This window comes from Labrus mixtus, chromosome 6, assembly GCF_963584025.1.
Source record: "Labrus mixtus chromosome 6, fLabMix1.1, whole genome shotgun sequence".
Classification (NCBI taxonomy): Eukaryota; Metazoa; Chordata; class Actinopteri; order Labriformes; family Labridae; genus Labrus; species Labrus mixtus.
In genome coordinates this window covers 20,333,017-20,352,502 of record NC_083617.1, presented here as the reverse complement: position 1 = coordinate 20,352,502, position 19,486 = coordinate 20,333,017, and the positions used below count along the sequence as shown (strand labels likewise).

The window sequence follows — 19,486 nt, the reverse complement described above, 5'->3', positions numbered from 1 at the left end:
ATTGTCACAGCTTCAATTTTCTGAAATTGTTGCACAATATTTTGATCCACAATCACAACAAATCTTGTTTTAAAGAGCCACAGTCACATTCAGCTTTGTTTGCATAGTTAAAACTTCAGTGTTTGTTTTCGCCTAAGGTCTTTGCAGACAGGCCCTGGTTGATCTTGGCTTGCACCTATAAAGAAGGCACCAATTCATCAAATTGTGGCCATGGTCCCACTTTGAACTGTCAAATATAGAAGATGACGGACAGATAAAATCAAAATGATACAATGACAAACGTAACCTTGTTATCACCCCTGTCTTGCACTTTTCACTCCCTCCTTCATTCATCCTCTCTCGTCTCCAGAGTACGAGTGAAAACGTTCTTTCTCTCTTCCCTCCTGCTGCGCGGCTGCTCGTTGGAGTGTCGAGTTTCCAGGAAGGACGGGGTAAAATATCAGGCCGCTGCTTCCGTTGTAAATTGACAACCGCTCCCCTGACTGACAGCTCTTCACCAGGACAGGAAGTCTGTGTCTAGTGCAGGTCAAATCTTTTGAAATGAAGAGTTCTTTCAGTTCATGCTAAAAAAATAATAATAATTAAAACTCGATGGCTTCTTTTTGATGCTCATAGTAGAGTTTTCAGGATAAAAAGCTTTCATAACTGAACATCAACAGCTTTAAAAGCAATCCAGCAGGATAAACAGTCTTTGTATTATCCATCTTAGTACTTAATGTTTGTTACACACACATGTGTGTGTAACAAACAAACAACTCCCACCCACACACTCAGCCAGGCCATCAGCAGTTATGTGCATGTGTTGTAAGAACAGCAGACCGAATATGCCGCTAAGTTATGTTCATACTAGAGACGTTAAACAGAGACTGATGCACTTTCTGCCGTGTTTGGAGTCTCACACTGAAATCCAAAGAAACACAAGTTGAGGATTATCGTTTCTTCTTTGACATATGAATTCCAACAAAGTCATGTCTTTATTACATCAGCCACAGCAGATGTAATAAAAATCTCTTGTTTTTTTTTTTTTCTCTTTGAGATGGAAATGAAACATGCTTATAAAAGGTTGCACAAAAAGTAAGGAAATGTTTGTTTGGTATGGATTATGAAAAACGTGTCATTCTGACAGGTTGCTTTGTCTCGAGCTCTAGGCAAGCTGCAGACATCTGGACACGGTGACCACTTAATTAAAGGTCCACTACCACCCGTTTGAGTCCATTAGGCCCTGCATGAAAACACTAAATGAGACAATATTGGACAATTAGAGCAGACTGAGAGATCAGGCTTTAATCTACAGTGAGCTTTGCCTTTTGTGATCTGTCTCACATACTGTCTGATTGTCCCTTTTCCAGTTGATAAGAGATTAGAGAGATAAGTCTGAGTGGATAGGGGTTTTAATTAAAACATTACGTGTGTATTTGTGTGTGTGAGTATGTGTGGTGCAATTACAGATCACAGTGCTTTGAAACACTAGTAACATATCCTGCAGCGTGGTGTTCTTTAGGAGCTGTGGAGCAGCACAGACAAAAACAACTTATAGATGATATCATGGGTTTCAGCTTGCGCCCATAATTACGACTCAACATTACAAACGTCTGCTTCTTTCGTTTAATCGTAGGAAACATTGGAAGATAATTAACTGTGTGGATGACATTTAAATACATTCCAAAGTTGCAGTGACAACAGGAAGCCTTTAAGGCTTTAAACATTCACACACTAGGCTAGAACAGGATCAGATAAAGGGCATAGGATGAGTTTGTTCAAATATGAAAATTGACAAACATGTGCCTGAATCTGAAATTAAACATAAATGTCTGGAATCTTGTTGGGTTAACATAAAGAGGCAAATGGATATTTTTTTTAAAGTTACAAAAGTCTAACAACTTTTATTAATTTAGGTTGACACACACTGCCTGGGCTCCGAATTTTAAGTTATTGGGGGGCTCTGTAAAGCCGGTTGGTCACATCTGCTATCAAAACTGAGCATGATTGAGTCACCTGTATATGCAGGACTGGACTGCGACACAGGCAACTTGATGTCCTCTTTAGGCTGTTGGAAAAAGTAACTGTCCTACTGAACGGTCTCAGCCCACTCCTCTGACAATATGAAATGTTCTATTGTTCTACATGTTTTATTGTATTGGTAAGAAGATAGAGGACCGCTGTGCAATACAAACAATTCAACTTCATGATTGTCTCTCGTGCTGGTGTGTGACATCGACAGCTGATTACAAGTCAGACTAAGTGTGTGACATCATCATACCCCAAACTTATGGACCCATAAGAGATCACTGTATGTTTTCCGAAATGTCTACTTTTACAGAAAAACAGCCACTAAGGACTATTGAACATGTCGATGTGAAGTCGACTGTCACATATGATGCAAAGGCAACCAAATCCTTTTTTCTTTTCTCCAAAATTTTAATTCATGATGATCAATGATGTCTTTTAAAATGTATTTGGGATGAAGATAACCTGATGCTTTATGAGGCCCATTGAAGAGGTTTATTATATCTCTGACAACATTTAGCCTTTAAAGTTTGATGCAGGAGTTAACTGATCAAGCTATTACTTTTAAAATGGGTTGTGAGTGTGTGTGTGTGTGTGTGTGTGTGTGTGTGTGTGTGTGTGTGTGTGTGTGTGTGTGTGTCAGCCTCAGGTAGCAGGAGGTGAAGCTGAAGCAGATTTTAGCACCTGTCAGACTTTGTCGGCATCAAACCTGAGATGACACCCCTGACCCAGAGAGGCATGCAGCTACGCTAATTACACACACACGCAAGCACACACACACACACACACACACACACACACACACACACACACACACACACACACACACAATTCAGATTATAGCTCAGCACTCAAACGCCACAAAAACAAAGGTTAAGAAAGTTCAAGGAATCTGAACACTTATCAGCATTTTTACCCTACACAACAAACCTTATCATTCACTCACATACACGCAGATGCACACAACAACACCAACTTGTATTTTGCAGGACTCAGATCAAAGAGAAGCCTTCAGACTGTCATTGCAGCGCTGCCTCAGGCTGACAGCAGCCGCAGTTCATCCAGTGTTTACATTACAGCACTTTCTACTCTGTGCTCGAACACACACACACACACACACACACACACACACACACACACACACACACACACACACACACACACACACACACACACACACACACACACACACACACACACGCACAAACACTTTACCTGCTGATCTGCAGTCTGATAAGATGGCCGACATCTTCCCACACCTGAATCCTTCTGCTGTGAGGAGATTGCAGCTCTTCTGGAGGAGCCTGGGGATGTACTATGAATAAAAAAGGGTATTTTTCAAGACATGATCTTCAAGCATCTTTTTAAGGAGCTACAAGAACAACTGTGTAAAACAAACCGTGAAATCCTAGAACGCTAACAGAAGCCTTAGCCGCCAAGAGCTGCTTTAATGATGCATCGATTCATGAAGTTTATTGTAAGGTTATTTTTTTATTAAATTAATATTCTGATCCTCTTTTCAAAACTCATTAAGATCCCTCCTTGTGTTGTTATTTGCATGTGTTTGATAGCTCTGCGTATAATCCGACACTAGTGTAGTGTCTGATTAGTGTGTGTGTGTGTGTGTGTGTGTGTGTGTGTGTGTGTGTGTGTGTGTGTGTGTGTGTGTATGTGCTTGTGTGCTTGTGTGCATGTATGTTCAGCAAGATCCTGCTTGCCCCCTTTTGATATTGTCTGCTGTGGTACTCTCTCTCTCTCTAGCCCTTTTCAGACTCCTCTATTTGAAAGTGCCATAACTAAGCTAAGCCATCATCGTTTTTTTTGTACATTCATATTGAATCTGCGACTTGCTGAAGCAGGACACAGCCAGAGCTCCTCATACACACACAGTCAGACATGCACACACAGTGCTGTGCTCCCTCGCTGGTTCAGCTGATCCCGTTTTGCCCATGTAGTGCCTCTGTTACTAACTCCAAAGATGACATGGGGGGGTCTCTTTGTCCCCCGCATGACGCCTCCGCGACATTCACATTGAAGGTGAAACGTCACTGGGACTTAAATATTGTGGCTTGAAACGACAGCCTGAACAGGGCTTCTGTCTCTCCCAAACAAAATCACACAAGTCTTAGACTTGTGGTAAAATAGTCACAGAATGTCAATATAGAGAAACATGTGCATGGGCCTGATTTTCCCCACTTTTTGGAATTTAAAAAACCCTTTTCTGCTCTAAACCTTAATAAACTTAAACAGACTGCACTGTTTTATTACTTTGTTATGTCCAGACGCCTTAACAGCTGTGTTAGTAAAATGTTATGCTTTTGTTTAAAGTTAAATGCTAATATTGAATCCTGGAGGGTTTCAGGCACTTATTTCCTGCCACCACCACCAAATGAAAATCTGTTTGCAATTTGGGTGAAATTACACAGAAAATGTGGGAAATTCATGTTAATTAATACCATTCTGAAGACTGTGATCGTGCTACTTTTTTTTGTTAAACTTGATTACAAGCCCATACTTTATAAGTAGACTATGACCATTTTGGAAATGAAACAGCACCTCAGACTTCCTTCACCTAAACTTAATTCTGTTTACCCTCCAAGAGTCATTAAAAGAAGGGTTCTCCCTTTACAGCTTTCAGATTACCAAGGGAAGCTACCAGAAAGCTATAACCCTTAGGTACAATGTCACTAAAAAAGTGTGTGTCCATATAATTCGGGTATGGATACCTAACACATGATTGATTTTACTTACAAGTAAACCTGAAGGAGAAAATACAAAAGTGTTCATTAGTCCTTTACTTGGATAGATGGATCAAAACTTTATTTTTTGGGTTTCTGATGCTTTAGGGGTGTAAATGCTTCAGATGGGATGAAAACAGTAAAAAAGTAAACATCTGAGCTGAGCTGGAGGATCGGGGAACGCTCTGCTTTAAAGTCAGGCTTAACTTATCAACTCATCAGCCCTCAGGCCTCTCACACAGACAAACACACAGACACACACACACACACACACACACACACACACACACACACACACACACACACACACACACACACACACACACACACACACACACACACACACACACACACACTACTTATGTGAACTTTCACATCAGCAATGTTTAAAGAGAGGGGACGTCATTTAGTTCACTTATGTTTCTGTTTTTGAAGTCAAATGAACGAATTATGATTTACTCTCAGTCACCATCGTCTCCAGAGTGTCTGAGGTTGAAACCAGAGCTGTGATGTGGAGAATAAACCGTTGTGAACACAGCAGCCCGGGGCGCCAAAGGAGAAACATCTCCATTACAGAAGCTTTTAAAAGCTCAGGATTAGGATTAGTGGAATGGCCCTTTAAGTGTGCGGAGCAGAGCTGCATGGTGTGATGGGACAACAGCACAGGAAATGCATCTTAATCTCAACAAGTGTGTGTATTTGTGTGTGTGTTTTTTTTTCTTTTACAGAGAAACAAAGCATCATTACAGATCAATTCTGCATGCATTTAAAAAAGTTTCCTTAAATATTGTTCAGACAACTTCACCCTTTAACATTTAAAGACACAGTATACATAATTTTATAGCTTTATTCCCAAATATTGGATCATTACATTTGGCATTTCTTTTAAAAGTGATTATTTCTAATTATTTTTCTTTGTGTCTTAATGTTCAGAACATCATCTCGAGTTGATTAAAGATTTTCCTAAGCATTTTTCTAGCATTGATTTTCTGCCTCTTTTTCAGGTGAAGGCTCTTTGATGGCAGCTAATGTGAATCCTAAGGCAATAACAAGATGCAAGTTGTCCAAATGCAAGATGTGTAGTTTAAAAAAGAAGCTGCATTAGCTGATTGAATTAAGAACATATTTTTTATTTGAATGTCTTATGGCTGAAGGGAAGAACATTAATCATCCTATCATGCTGCAATAAGGAAAATGTCCTTAAATCTGAACAGTATTATCAATACTGTCATGTTGAAAGTGAGATGTTATATTATTGTAAGTGAAAGAATTACTTTAACTACAAAGTCCTAATAAAAAAGAAGTTTCCCTCTTGACTGATCGTCTCTTTGGACCCCTAAATGACCTGACTGCAGGAGAGCGCTGACGTCACACTGCTCCTCCTGCTGCTCCCCCTGCTGCTCTTATTAATGATCAGACTGTGTGTGATGGGAGCTGACAGGCAGGAACGCTCGACACAAGTATGGACTGAATTTTATCACAAAGGGAAGGATGAGGGGGAGGTGGGAGGGCGGAGGGTGGAGGGAGACAGGGAGGCAGAAGGAGGGAAACACAAAAAGGAAACACTCTGAGAGGAGGGCAGGCGTTAAGGAGAGAGAAAGAGAAAGAGAGAGAGAGGCACTGCTTGTTTTTCGAAATGGATGAAATGAAAGGAAGATAATATGAATCTGAGTCATCAGTTTGGTCTGAATCCAACTTGCTGAGAGCAGGATGCTTTTATCTACTGACATAAGTCCTAATGGTGATAAGAAGAGAGGAAGCATACTTGGTTGATGCTAATGCTTCAATAATGAATTAAGACATTTTGTATTCCTTATGTTCACATTATTCAGCTTGTGACGTAGAAATAACAAACATTAAGCTTTGCATTTAGACTAAAGTGTCATTACATCATGCTTAAATTCATCTCAGGTGTTAGAGTAAACATCAACATTATACTAATGTAACAAAATAAATAAAGCACACATTTTTTATTTATTTTAGAGTTATGTTAGTATTATTGATTTCTAGTGTAAGATGCATTCATGTCTTTATCACTTTACATTTGAAGCAGGCGCAAAAACTAAAGGCCAAGGCATAGTTTGTGAATTTCACCAAATACATGGATGAAGCCTTTAACTGCGAGAATACAACAAATATGAAAATGCAAAATACAACAAAACAAAGGTAAAGTGACCAAACACATCAAGAGCAAAAAACAAAAAACAAAGTTAAGAATATACAGTAGTACAAAATAAAACTCAGGTGAAGTAGGAGTAACTCAAGATTATTCTTGAATAAAAAAAGTTAGTTGGGCTACTCCTTTTAAAATAAATGACTGTGAAGGGGAAAGTTTAGCAGAAAACATGCAACTGTTTTTTTTTCTTTCATGTCACAATGCTCTTTTCAATTTCATTTAGAAATGTGCTTCAAACTGATCGCTGCAGCTATATCATGATCATCTATAGAAAACCTGCATTTATATACAAGTCAGGGCCCACCCATTTCAATCAAAATAATCAATCAATACATTTAAAACCTCAACATGAAATGATATGAATATACTGTATACACTCTCTATATGCAGCAGAGCTACAACAAAATAAATGAAACATTATTATTTAATCAAATAAGAAGAAATAAAAATCTCATTGTGGGTTAACACCAACAAAGTCCAACAAAATAATAATACCAATTATATTACTTTTATTATTATTATTAATAATAATAATAATAATAATAATAATAATAATAATAATAATAATAATTATTATTATTATTATTATTATATAATAATAATAATAATAATAATAATAATAATAATAATGATAACTTGGACGCCATCTGATTCGTCTTTAGGATATTTAGTCTCAAATGTTTATTTCCATCCTACAGATCGTCTCTGGAAACGGAACCTGCTGCTGTCTTCTGCAGTATTAGCTCATATGAAATATCATGTTTCTCAGACCCATTTTGATGTGTGAATCGTGTTCTTGGAGGGGAATCCCCACAGCTCAAAAGGATTGAATGTCAGCTGGAGATTTACGGCTCTGTGAGTGAAATATGGAAACCTTTAATGATCAAGTTCAGACATGAAGAAGCAAAGAAAAAAAAACCTAACGACCAAATAAAAACACAAGCAAACAAACAAGCAAACAAAAAATACACAGCATGTTATTTCCTTTATTATTTTGTATTCAATATTTGGACGTTTCTCTGGAACATTATGGCTACACTTGATTGTATTTAAGCTTTGGTACTTTCAAAATAGAAATGTACAGTCTAAGCTAATCGAAAAATAGATTTTATATCTGACACCATGTGTCAATGTTGGACCTGAATCACATCTGCAGCTAGCAGCTGATGGATAAATGAGGCCCAGTGTGATCCGTGTGACTGAACTCAATAACAGAACAAATCGTCCTTTCAATTGAAGGTGTGAAAACCAACAGTGTCACTGTGTTTCCATCAGCCTGCTCTGTCGGAGCTCATTCACCCCCAATGTTTTAGTTAAGACAAGAAGTCCTCTGCCGTAATCACTAACAAACTCTCCAATCAACACGGATCAAATGTAAACGTCTCTCGCTGCGAAATCACGCCGATAACAGCTGGAGGTGTGCCCGAGCGTGGCGCTGATTGGTCCGGATCAACACATCCAGCTCTAATGGCCAAAATTCAAGGCCTGAAGATCACACAATAAACTGAACGCGTCAGATCCAAAGGATGTTAATTACCGCTTTTGTTTGTGAAGCGAAACGTTGACAAACAGCCAAATACACGAGTCAGCCCGGCCTCAACACCTCGACCACAACAGCGCTCAGTTCAGTTCACCGACGCAAATATTCGACAGAAATGATCCCAGATCATTTGTTTAAATTCGATAAAATAAGGCTCTTACATCAATATGTGTCGCGTCAGTGGATTTAAGTCGGATTAACCCCCCCCCCCCCCTTTGTAGGCATATTCAAAGTAGACTCGAAAATACTTATTAAAATAACCACACCGGCGAATATCGGGCCTCTTCTTTCAAATTTTGTTACAAAATCAATTTCATTCAGATTTGTCCGTTTCTGGGTTGTACTTTCTTTCCAGGTGTCATTGTTTTTCCATAACTGTTGCCTCTACCTTAGGTAGAACATCCAAACGTGTTCCCCTTACTTATGCATTGCTATAGATATCTAGGCTCCATAATAAATGTGACCATCAAAGTGTAGTCCTGGCCTCTCTCCGTCGGTTCGTTTCATGAATGAGAAAGGCTTTTCGTCACGATTCATCTGCAATGAAAACAACAAAGACGACATGACCGAAATAACAGAAACATTCTGCTTATTTGCCCCTAATTTCACATTTTACTTATTAAGGCTAATCAAAAAAATGTTAGTCAGCCTATAGGCTGTTTAACTACGACTAATACGTTCAACATAGCCTATAAATGCTTTCCTCGACACCTGTCTCTCCATGTCTAAAATAATGAGCAAAAATAAAAGTTGTATTCTGCCTCTACTCATAGAAGGATGCATTTCTTCTTCTTCTTTTTTTTTTTTTTTTAAAGTTTAAAAAAAACTGAAGTTTAAAGCAGGCAGCAGATCGGGATGCGTTGATCTGAAGCCGCAAACCTGTGCCAAACTCTGAACGGCTCCCGGCTGATTGGCTACCTGTGAGTTTCCTCCATCCGCTGCCATCTGATCCTCTCTCTCTCACTCTATCTCCACCTCACACACACACACACACACACACACACACACACACACACACACACACACACACACACAATCCTTCTCTCTCTCTCTCTCTCTCTCTCTCTCTCTCCTGATCCCACTCTTTCTCTCTCTTTCAGATCGCACCGCTGCGTCTCTGATCTGATCTCCAAACTTTTTCCTTTTTTTTAAATCCCCTTTCTCCGGTCCGCGCGGTGAATGAACGAGCCTCTTTAACATATTCAGACCAACGTCATCCGATGAAGGTGGATCATGCCGTGCAGCCTTTTCTATAAAGCCCCCAGCAGCCCGCTAACTGAGGAGTAATAGTCTCAGGTTTGGAAGAGAAGAGAAGACAGAAACTTTGCTTTAACGCACACGGATTTCTCTCGGGGCGCTGCTTGGAGGTAAGTTTTCCTTTCTTTTTTCACCTCTCACTGGAGAACAAAGTGACTAACAACTCGCTTTCATCCTCTTCGTTTGCCACCCCACCTATAGTTTACTTTACCAGCCTGTTAATCCGCGACATTCTGTAGCCTACTGTATTCAAATCCTCCTTTCTTCTGCTGCTTTTTAAAACCTGATTTATTGCCATTGCTCTATAAACCTCTGGCCGCCCCGGGGTGACTGAGCCCCCTCAACTGTACCTATAAAGGCGCATAACCTAATAGACAAGCCGGCGCATGTAAACCTGTAAAACTATTTGGAATAGTTGACAGCTACTCCTCATTTTGGACGAGCAGCAGCGGAATGAAGGGGAGTTTCCTCACTGAGAAGCACGTTTCTTCTGCAGTCAGATATGAGTCTGTACATCCATCAGGATGGATGATGACTGTTTAATTATGTTGGAGAATAGCCTCTATATAATCTCTGCTTGAGTCTATGAGAACTCTTTAATATTTTTTTTTATTATTTTTTAATTTCAACGAACTTCATGGATTTCTGGCACGAGACCACGAGCAGGGATGAAAATAAACCAAACACAATAATAGTAACGATGTAATCCTCCCCGCAGTGGCCACATTTTAACGAAGTGCATCTCCATTGCATATTTCTGAATGAATCAGGACACTGGGGTCCAGTCTGCATGATTACTGTTATTATTGTCTAACCAGCTGTAATAACAGCTTATAACGGCTCGCAGCCATTGGCTGCCTTCAGAGATGAGTTCAGAAAGAGTTTAGATTCCCTCTGTCTCTGCTTTCTCTGGTGGAGCTGAGGGTGAACCAACACATACTCAGCAAAAAAAATAAATCTACATTTATTTTTTAACAGAGTTTACCGGAGAGAGAAGAAAATACAAGACGAAGGAGGACATTTACGCAGCATTTAAACGAGACGGGGTTTGAACGGGAAAGAAGAACCTTTAAGCCCTGGCACAGGTGGATGCTGGGAAGTGGACCAGCTCGGAGGAGATGTTCCCGTTGGCCCAGTTTGGGGTGCTGTCGGCCTTAGCCACCGCGCTCACCTCGGTCCTTTCTGCGCTCTTCCTGCTGGCACTGACCCGGCAGCTGTGGAGCCTCCGCTGGAGCTTGACCCGGGACAAAGAGAGCAGTCTGCCGCTGCCGAATGGCTCAATGGGCTGGCCGCTGGTCGGAGAGACTTTCCACTGGCTCTTTCAGGTGAGAGAGGGATGTCTGACACGTCTGGGCTGATGTAGCCTAGTTTTCGATATTTTACAAGCGTTCCAAAATAGGTTATCAGCCTCTTGCGCGTCTGTGCATGTAATTCTTAACTCCTGTTTCAAACTTGTTGTTTTTCTGTAACGCTGTCTTACTTTCACAAATGAAACAAGCTTAACACCGGAGGGCTGCAGAGCATTAACAAAAAAAATCACATTATTGATGATGTAGCCTATCTAGAAGCGCGGGAAACTTTGAAAGGCAGATTCTTGTGCATGCTGAGTTGTGTTGTTAATGCGACATGTGCGGACTTGATGCTCTCTGTCTAATACCTTCTTGCGGAGTAAAAACAGACGTTTTCTGTTCAATTCTTCCACCTTTCTCCCTCCCACCCGTTCCTTCTGTCTCCTCAACAAGTGAGGAATGCGCTCTCTCATCCCCTCATCTCTCGATAACTTCAACTATCCGTCCGCTCCTCAGTTTTCAGCTCTTCGGTACACGAACGTGATGGACGTGTTAGGTGCTTTTGCGGGGTTCCAATTCAGGCTACATTACACATTATTTTGAACTCGCTGTTCAATTTTATCTGGGCAATCAATTCATAGAACTTAAGTTATTCCTTGTTTCCAATGGATTTTTTTTTTTTTAACAAATGTGACTGAAAGCTATTATCGAGTTTAGAGACATTTTGCAAACCAGAAAACAAACAAATTCGACTATAGGCGATGGACCTTTGAAGAGTGAAGTTAGGCCTCCATCACAGATTTTATTTGTTTCCCTTAATTATTATAAATCCATTTAGGCTATTAATATTGAGCACATTAATTTTTGTCATTAAATGCAACACCCCTTGATCATTTTCTTCTTCGTGCTTCAGGGTTCCAACTTCCACATCTCGCGCAGAGAGCGTCATGGCAACGTGTTCAAGACCCACCTCCTCGGAAAGCCTGTCATCAGAGTAACGGGAGCAGAAAACATCCGCAAGATCCTGCTGGGCGAGCACAGCCTGGTGTGCACCCAGTGGCCCCAGAGCACCCGCATCATCCTGGGACCCAACACCCTGGTCAACTCCATCGGTGACCTTCACAAAAAGAAGAGAAAAGTAAGAAAATATCAATCAGAACAGTTTAGTAGGCTAAATAAATTAAATAAAAAATTATTATTTTGCATTAGCAATGTAAAGTGGCTTTCCTTTAGTTGACATTAAGAGCAACTATGATGCATAACTTCATTTTATTAGACGCAAAGCCAAAATGTCTCAGAATGTGAAATACAGTTACTCATTCAATTCCAAGTTGATGTCATGCATAGTATGATGAAAAACCGCAACTTCAGTGCAATTTCTGACAAATGAAGGGTTTCTAATTAGCATGTTTGGCCATTATGAGCATTGGCATTTGGGCCCCTGGCTTTTTACCATTGCAACATAATTGATAGAAATTGTAATTGTAATTTTAAGAACCTTAAATTTAGTTTTGCAGACTTCAGTGCATGTCTAAACCTATTGATTGCAGAATTTTTATCCTACTCAACCCCATCCTCTCTGCCCTGTCCTGTCTGATCTCCTATATCTTCTACATCTTTCCCTTTCCTCCATCCTGTCCTCCTCTTTAAGGAGTATTTACTTAAAGGTGTTGACTGTCGTGTACAAGGTTATAACTTTTTATGACTCCCCTCTCTTTGTTTCCTCAACCCTTTCAAGATCCTAGCTAAAGTGTTTAGCCGGGGGGCTCTGGAGTCCTACCTGCCCCGGCTGCAGGACGTCGTCAAGTCTGAAATCGCCAAGTGGTGCTCAGAGCCGGGCGCCATCGATGTTTACAGCGCTGCCAGGTCTCTGACCTTCCGTATCGCCATCAGGGTCCTGCTGGGTCTGCAGATGGAGGAGGAGCGGATAGTTTACCTGGCCCAAATTTTTGAGCAGCTCATGAACAACCTCTTCTCGCTGCCAATAGACGCTCCGCTCAGTGGGCTACGCAAGGTGAGGGGATGAAGGACCCAGTTCAAACCTGCTAAAAGACAACTTTAGAAACACTTTAATCACGCTTTAATCTGTTGCCTGGAGGTGCCAGATCTGTCCAAATCTACAGGGTCAATACTACATTCAGGAGCCTGTTTAACAGTCTACACTGCTCAAGGCATTCATAAAATAAGGTTAAGTGTATGAGGGATCATGAAATGTCACATCACATGATTTTGAAATAAACCTCCCTTACATTTTTCAATTTGGGAATATTTTGGAGAACCAAAAAGGACATGAATGGAGGTGGGAGAAAAAACAATACACAGAAAATACCATTATATCTGCTGCACAATTTTTTTGTTCAATTTAGAAAACTTGAATACAGTTAATGGACACAAGTTGTGATATAATTTTGGAATTTTTGTTTATTTATACAAATAGATAAATGTTGAATACATTTTTTATTATAGAGAATTCAAGCACCAAATGTGGAATTTGATGCATCCAAAACTTTATTTGTCAATTGAAATAATACTATTCAATAATAACCAATAATAATGTTTTGTGTCCAGGGAATAAAAGCTAGAGAGATCTTGCACACCAACATGGAGAAAATCATTGAGGAGAAGACGGAGCGACCGCAGGCTGACGGGGATTACCACGATGCCTTCGATTACATGCTGTCCAGTGCAAAGGAGCACGGACACCAGTTTAGCATCCAGGAGCTCAAGGTACCAGAATGACGTAGTTATGATGGGATCAGACTACAAATGATCCAGATATTGATGTACAAAACTTAATGATGAATTCTGACCAATTTTCAGCTTGATTTACTGATTAGTGAGTGGCTCAAAGGTGAGGTGGAATTGGAAATGTCAAAAACAAAGGTTAAGCATTGTTGAAGAGTAGGTGGAAAAGAGCTTTGGGCTGGTGAAATGTTGAGCCTGTAAATATGCTACAGATGTTTTTAGAAGACTTGACTCAGTGAGGTGAGGTTTCCTTGAGGGCTCCAGGTTAAGATGTGCGCTCTTTGACTCAGTGATAAATGTACTACTAAAAGTTGCAAAAACAAACCCCCATCATTAAAACATCAATATTCAGGTCCTGCTTTATGAAGTTTTCTTTATGGCTCAAAATGGTTTGACCTTGTATAAACATTCTCAGTTTCCAACAATGTTTTTTTATAGTTCTTGTCTAGTCCACCACAGCTGTTCATTTGTATGTAAATGTATTTTTGAATCTGTAAAATAAAATGTAATTTGACCACTCCAATTATTCCTTTCTCCCCTTGCAGGAAACAGCAGTAGAGTTGATCTTCGCTGCTCACTCCACCACAGCCAGCGCGTCCACATCGCTGGTCCTTCAGCTTCTTCGTCATCCAGCAGTGGTGGAGAGAGCAAAAGTCGAGCTGGAAGCAGAGGGCCTCGGCTACGAATCCCACAGCAGTCCCAGTCCGTCTGATGTCACCAAACAGAAGGAGGAGGACGCTGCTGACACCGAGATAACCTGCCTGCTAAACGGAGACTGCCACAATCACCAGAATCACAGTGATGGTTTCCCACAGTCCCGTTCTCAAATACCCTACCTGAGCCTGGACAAGCTGAGCCAGCTTCGCTATGTCGACTGTGTAGTCAAAGAGGTTCTCCGCTTCCTGCCGCCAGTCTCCGGTGGTTACCGGACAGCTCTGCAGACGTTTGAATTAGACGTAAGTTCAACTCTCTTGCAGGAATATACCCTTTCTTTATATAGGCTCTTGTTTTGTCTGAATTTAATTATTATTATCATTATTTTTATTAATAAATAAAACCCCCACAGACAAACTCAAAAACTTCAGGCCCATTCCCTAAGAGTTGTCAAAGGGCACCTGTACATGTGTAGATATGGGGATGTGAGCTTTTCTTTTAATTCTCCTTCGGCCATTGTGGGCAATTTTGTTAATCTATAAGCAATACAGATTCAGGATCTTTAAAATCACTCCTTGGCATTCAGGGCTCACAGTTTTCAAAATGTCAAGTTTAAAATAATAGTCTTAATTCAGATATTGCTTTAGTTTGATGTTTTGCTCAGTTTATGTGTTGCTTGCCTGACAGGACCCGTCATGACCTTATCCCTTGCCCTTGAATGGGCCTTCCTTGTCCTCAGTGTGCCCCCAATTTACAGAGATTGTGGTGAAAAAGACAGTTGACACGCAGAGCAATTATAGGAGAGCACATGTCACGATTTCTGCAACTCTTTATCAGGACATGAACCAGCTGAGAATTAATTGTGGTATTGAGAACGTCATTGTGTTTGTTTGTTGAAGTGTGACTTTCTGAAGGGTAAACATGCATATCCTTAATTGGCAGACTTAATTGGGATGAGGTTATAAGGAAGTCTGACTTTATAGGATGAAGGAATGTAAAGATGAAGATACAAATTTCTTTCGAGTGATACAAAAATATATAACTTTAACTTTTGTCATAAATGAAAGTTAAACAGCACTCTAAAACAGGTTTTCCACTTCACTCCGTTTCTTCTGTTTCCTTTTCCCCCTTGTCTTTGAGTTTATTGGAAAGAGACAACAAGATATTTTACAATCCACAATTGATTTTAATACAAAAAGATGCTCAAAACTATTGTTTGTGAAAATAGAACCTTTCTTGACTTTTTTATTTATTGACCCCTTCCTCATTTCACAGGGCTACCAGATCCCCAAAGGCTGGAGTGTTATGTACAGTATCAGGGACACCCATGAGACGGCAGCGGTCTTCCAGAGCCCCGAGCTGTTTGACCCAGATCGGTTCGGCCCCGAGCGCGAGGAGAGTCGGTTGGCTCGGTTCAGCTACGTGCCTTTCGGTGGTGGCGTGCGGAGCTGCGTAGGGAAGGAACTGGCTCAGATCATCCTAAAAACTCTGGCAGTGGAGCTGATTGGGACTTGCAAATGGACTCTGGCCACAGAGAACTTTCCCAAAATGCAGACAGTGCCGATAGTGCACCCGGTAAATGGGCTTCATGTGAATTTTACTTACAACAAGCCCCTTTAGATTCACAAAACAAACTCACATGACTTCCCCGGAGAAAAGAAAAAATCAGAGAGGCCAACTGACCCTCTGAATAAACTCTACGAGCCCAAGAAAAGAGACACATCCACCTCCCCAGGCCTGATTGTTCAGTTCAGGTCCCCTCTCACTTTGACAGACATGAAGAACATTGCTGGTTTGGAAAACCTCATCATATCTTCACTGATTTGGTCCCAACCTCAGAAACCACATTGTGTTGGTACACAAGCATATTTTAAACCACCATACATGTACAACTGTTGGGTTTGAAACCCGGCTTTTCTCTCACATATATTTGTAGTCATTGTATGAGCTGTAGTGCTTATCAACGACAGAGTCAGGTCTATTCAAATGTCTTGAGTTTTTGGTGAGTTATAAAACAGATTTTAAATGAAAACTGATGCCTTTTCATGCGCTACAAAAGCAAAACGTGACCAACAGTGACAAGATAGACTATTTCTGTGGTTTTATTTTTTCATGTCTGAATCTGCTGCCGCAGGTTAGGTGTCAGATGAAGTGATGAACTGCATACTGCACAAACAGCTATTATTTACATTTTCCACTGCAAAGATTCTCAATGAGTGATCCATTTGACAAGAAAGCAGGAAGATGTTACTTTGACACAAAGACTACTTACATATGTATAGAAAAAAATCAGGAAAGAGACAAGAGGCATTAATATGTCCACAGGGGGGCGCCAAAACCAACTCAAACCAAAAGTTCCTCACTGGAGCTTTAAGCTTTGATTTTTTTCAAACATAAGATTTGACCTGCTGATGTGCCCGCTCGACAGATTGCATAATAATATTTCTCTTCCAACAATGTTATCTATAGTTTTTTCAGTTACTATAAAACACTCTCATATGTGTGGCCTTACATCATAACAAATCCAAATATCAAGACAGATTCTGCATAAATCGATACATATCACAACAAAGTGTTTAACAGATGCTACAATTCACTAAGCTTTGGGTCTTTTAACTTTTGTACCTCGTCAAAGAGATATTTATTTTTGCTGTTTATTCGACTTTACTTACATTTACAATACTTTCTATATCCGCAATTAGAAAATCTAGAAAAAAGGAAGCTGGTAAAACTTAGCCAGTCTCAACATGGTTTATATACATCCTTTACAGACTGTTCAGCAAATCTGTGTTCTGTTGATTTTTACTTGTTCAGTTCTGTCTAGTAGCGTCTTATAACCTGGAACTGCCTTTCTGAACTGCCAGTGATCAAAGCCCTGGATGCATGTCAGCGCCAAGGAAATGGATAGTGGAATGCCTGAGGGGGAAAAAAAGTTGCCAGTCATGTCTAGTGATCTAAATCCTGATGTTTTGCAATGAGTGGGAAAAAAAATTAAGCTTATGGAACTTGCACTTGATTTTGACACATAAGTCCTCAAACCAGGAACTATCTTTACATCAAGGTCAAAACCATTCAAAATGTTTTTCTTTTTTTAGATATGAATGTAATATATACAGTGCTATTATGTGTGTATCAAATGAAGTAGCATTATGAATAAGCTGTATTTAAAATGCAGGTGTATCATTTCTGTTGACCATTTACTCTATCTTAAACATTTGTGCTGTTATTATGACTAGATAGAGACACTAACCTGTAATGTAAAGGTATCTTTTAAGTTTTACTGCTAGGGCATAGAAACCATTTATTATTTAGAGCAGCGAATATTAAAAAATAACTCTTTAATTATTATTATTACTATTGTTTTATTATTCTTGTTTTAATGGTCTAATTCTCGGACTGTTATTGGTCTTGAAGCTCTAACAGAAGCGCTGTGAAATCTTGTGTATGGATGGATGGATTTGTGGAAGGAGATAGCACTTTCTCCGTTTTCAGGAGTCTGTATATACTTGTCCAGTTGTTGCGTTGTGTATGTTTGTATGTATGTAAACAGTGTGTCCGATGTAGCTGCTGTACAGTTGATGTAAAGAGTAAACTAGAAGATGATAAACACAGTTGTCATTCTATGAGTTGTTGTTCAAGTAGTGTGTCATAGCTTTCTTTTAACAAGGATATATTTTACTTTTTATTTAATATTCATATTAGAACATCAAATCCTGTCTTAATACTTCATAACTATTTTAGTTTCATGTAGGTAAATTGAGCTTAGTTTTACAATAAGATCTAGCCTGTAACCAATCACTTTTTACACTAGAGCAGTGGTTCTCAACTGGTCTAGTCTCAGGACCCACCACCAACTCCTTCGTGAAAATCCTGACCCAAATTACTGATATTTTTCCACCAATCAGATTTACTGAATGAAAAAAATTGGAGAGTTTGGATCTCAGACGGTACAAAACATGTGACAGACAAAGAAACAGAACAAAACAAACATGTGCTTCATCGCATTTTGACACATTTTTGTTTTCCCAGACAATATTCGTGACCCAATGAAAACAGCTGCCTGACCCACTTTTGGGTCCCGACCCACCAGTTGAGAACCACTGCACTAGAGAAGACCCACAAGTTAGCTCAAAATAATATGTTAGGTTGTGAAAAATATGTTTATCTCGATGACACAGACAATATCAACTACATTATACACTCTTAAGAAATGTTTTGAAGATATGTTCTTAAAAAAGACTGGCTCCTGAAGAATCCTAAAAGTGACATATACATAAAAAATCAAAAAATGTAATCAATTTGCAGTTTTCTGAAAATCTAGTGATGCCATTTCTAGATAGATAGACACATTATGTGAAACCTGGTGGGGTCATTTTCCTTGCATATCAGACTCTGGCCAACATCCTTTTCGGATCCTTACCAGTGCACATAAAGAGCAGCAGATCTGTTGATCATGATGTTAATGTATGCCCTTAAAACAAACAGCAACAACTGGAGTCACCACTTTCACCCAACAAACCTTTGGATTTTTAATAATGACTTGACATCAACATTGACCCTCTTTAACAACTAGTGGGCCATGGTTATTAACATCCCAACCCATGACCCTGAGAACTGGAGTAGTTTGGGACTGGGTTAACAGTAACCAACTCAAATCCGAGCAAAGCTACATACAGGCAACTCACTTATGGTAGGGTTTCTCTAGAATTTCAAAGTAAAGTACTACAGTGAACAGGAAGTCTGCAGCTAAAACTCACAGAGTTATTGTTGAATTCATGCACAAACCAAAAAAGTATATTCATACTTCAATAACAACCACTTATCCATGACTTCCTTATTCTATTTCCTTAACATTCACATCTGCATAACTTGCTATTAAATCGTCAAATACCAGCAAATATTTGGATCAGTTCAAAAGTGAGACAAAACCTCTTGTCAGCCTCACTGCAAGATTTTAAAGTATCCTCAAACAACCAGTGAAAAGCAGGTAAGACAACAAATCTTTCAAAACCCTTAAAGGGATTCCGCGCAGGTCATCTAATTGACCTGGTCATCTAATTCTAAAATTGTTTAGAATTTT

The 19,486-nt window shown here is 39.7% G+C and overlaps 1 protein-coding gene across 1 annotated transcript; it reads left to right on the top strand.

The window, feature by feature from the left end:
- Positions 1 to 9,489: 9,489 nt before the first annotated feature.
- On the top strand, positions 9,490 to 18,026 carry LOC132975668 (cytochrome P450 26B1). The gene is made up of 7 exons (XM_061040381.1): positions 9,490 to 9,828; positions 10,697 to 11,043; positions 11,921 to 12,145; positions 12,746 to 13,021; positions 13,576 to 13,734; positions 14,298 to 14,708; positions 15,682 to 18,026. The coding sequence occupies exons 2-7, from the start codon at positions 10,837 to 10,839 to the stop codon at positions 16,024 to 16,026; spliced, it is 1,623 nt and encodes a 540-aa protein (XP_060896364.1). The 5' UTR covers positions 9,490 to 9,828; positions 10,697 to 10,836; the 3' UTR covers positions 16,027 to 18,026.
- The last annotated feature ends 1,460 nt before the right edge of the window (positions 18,027 to 19,486 follow it).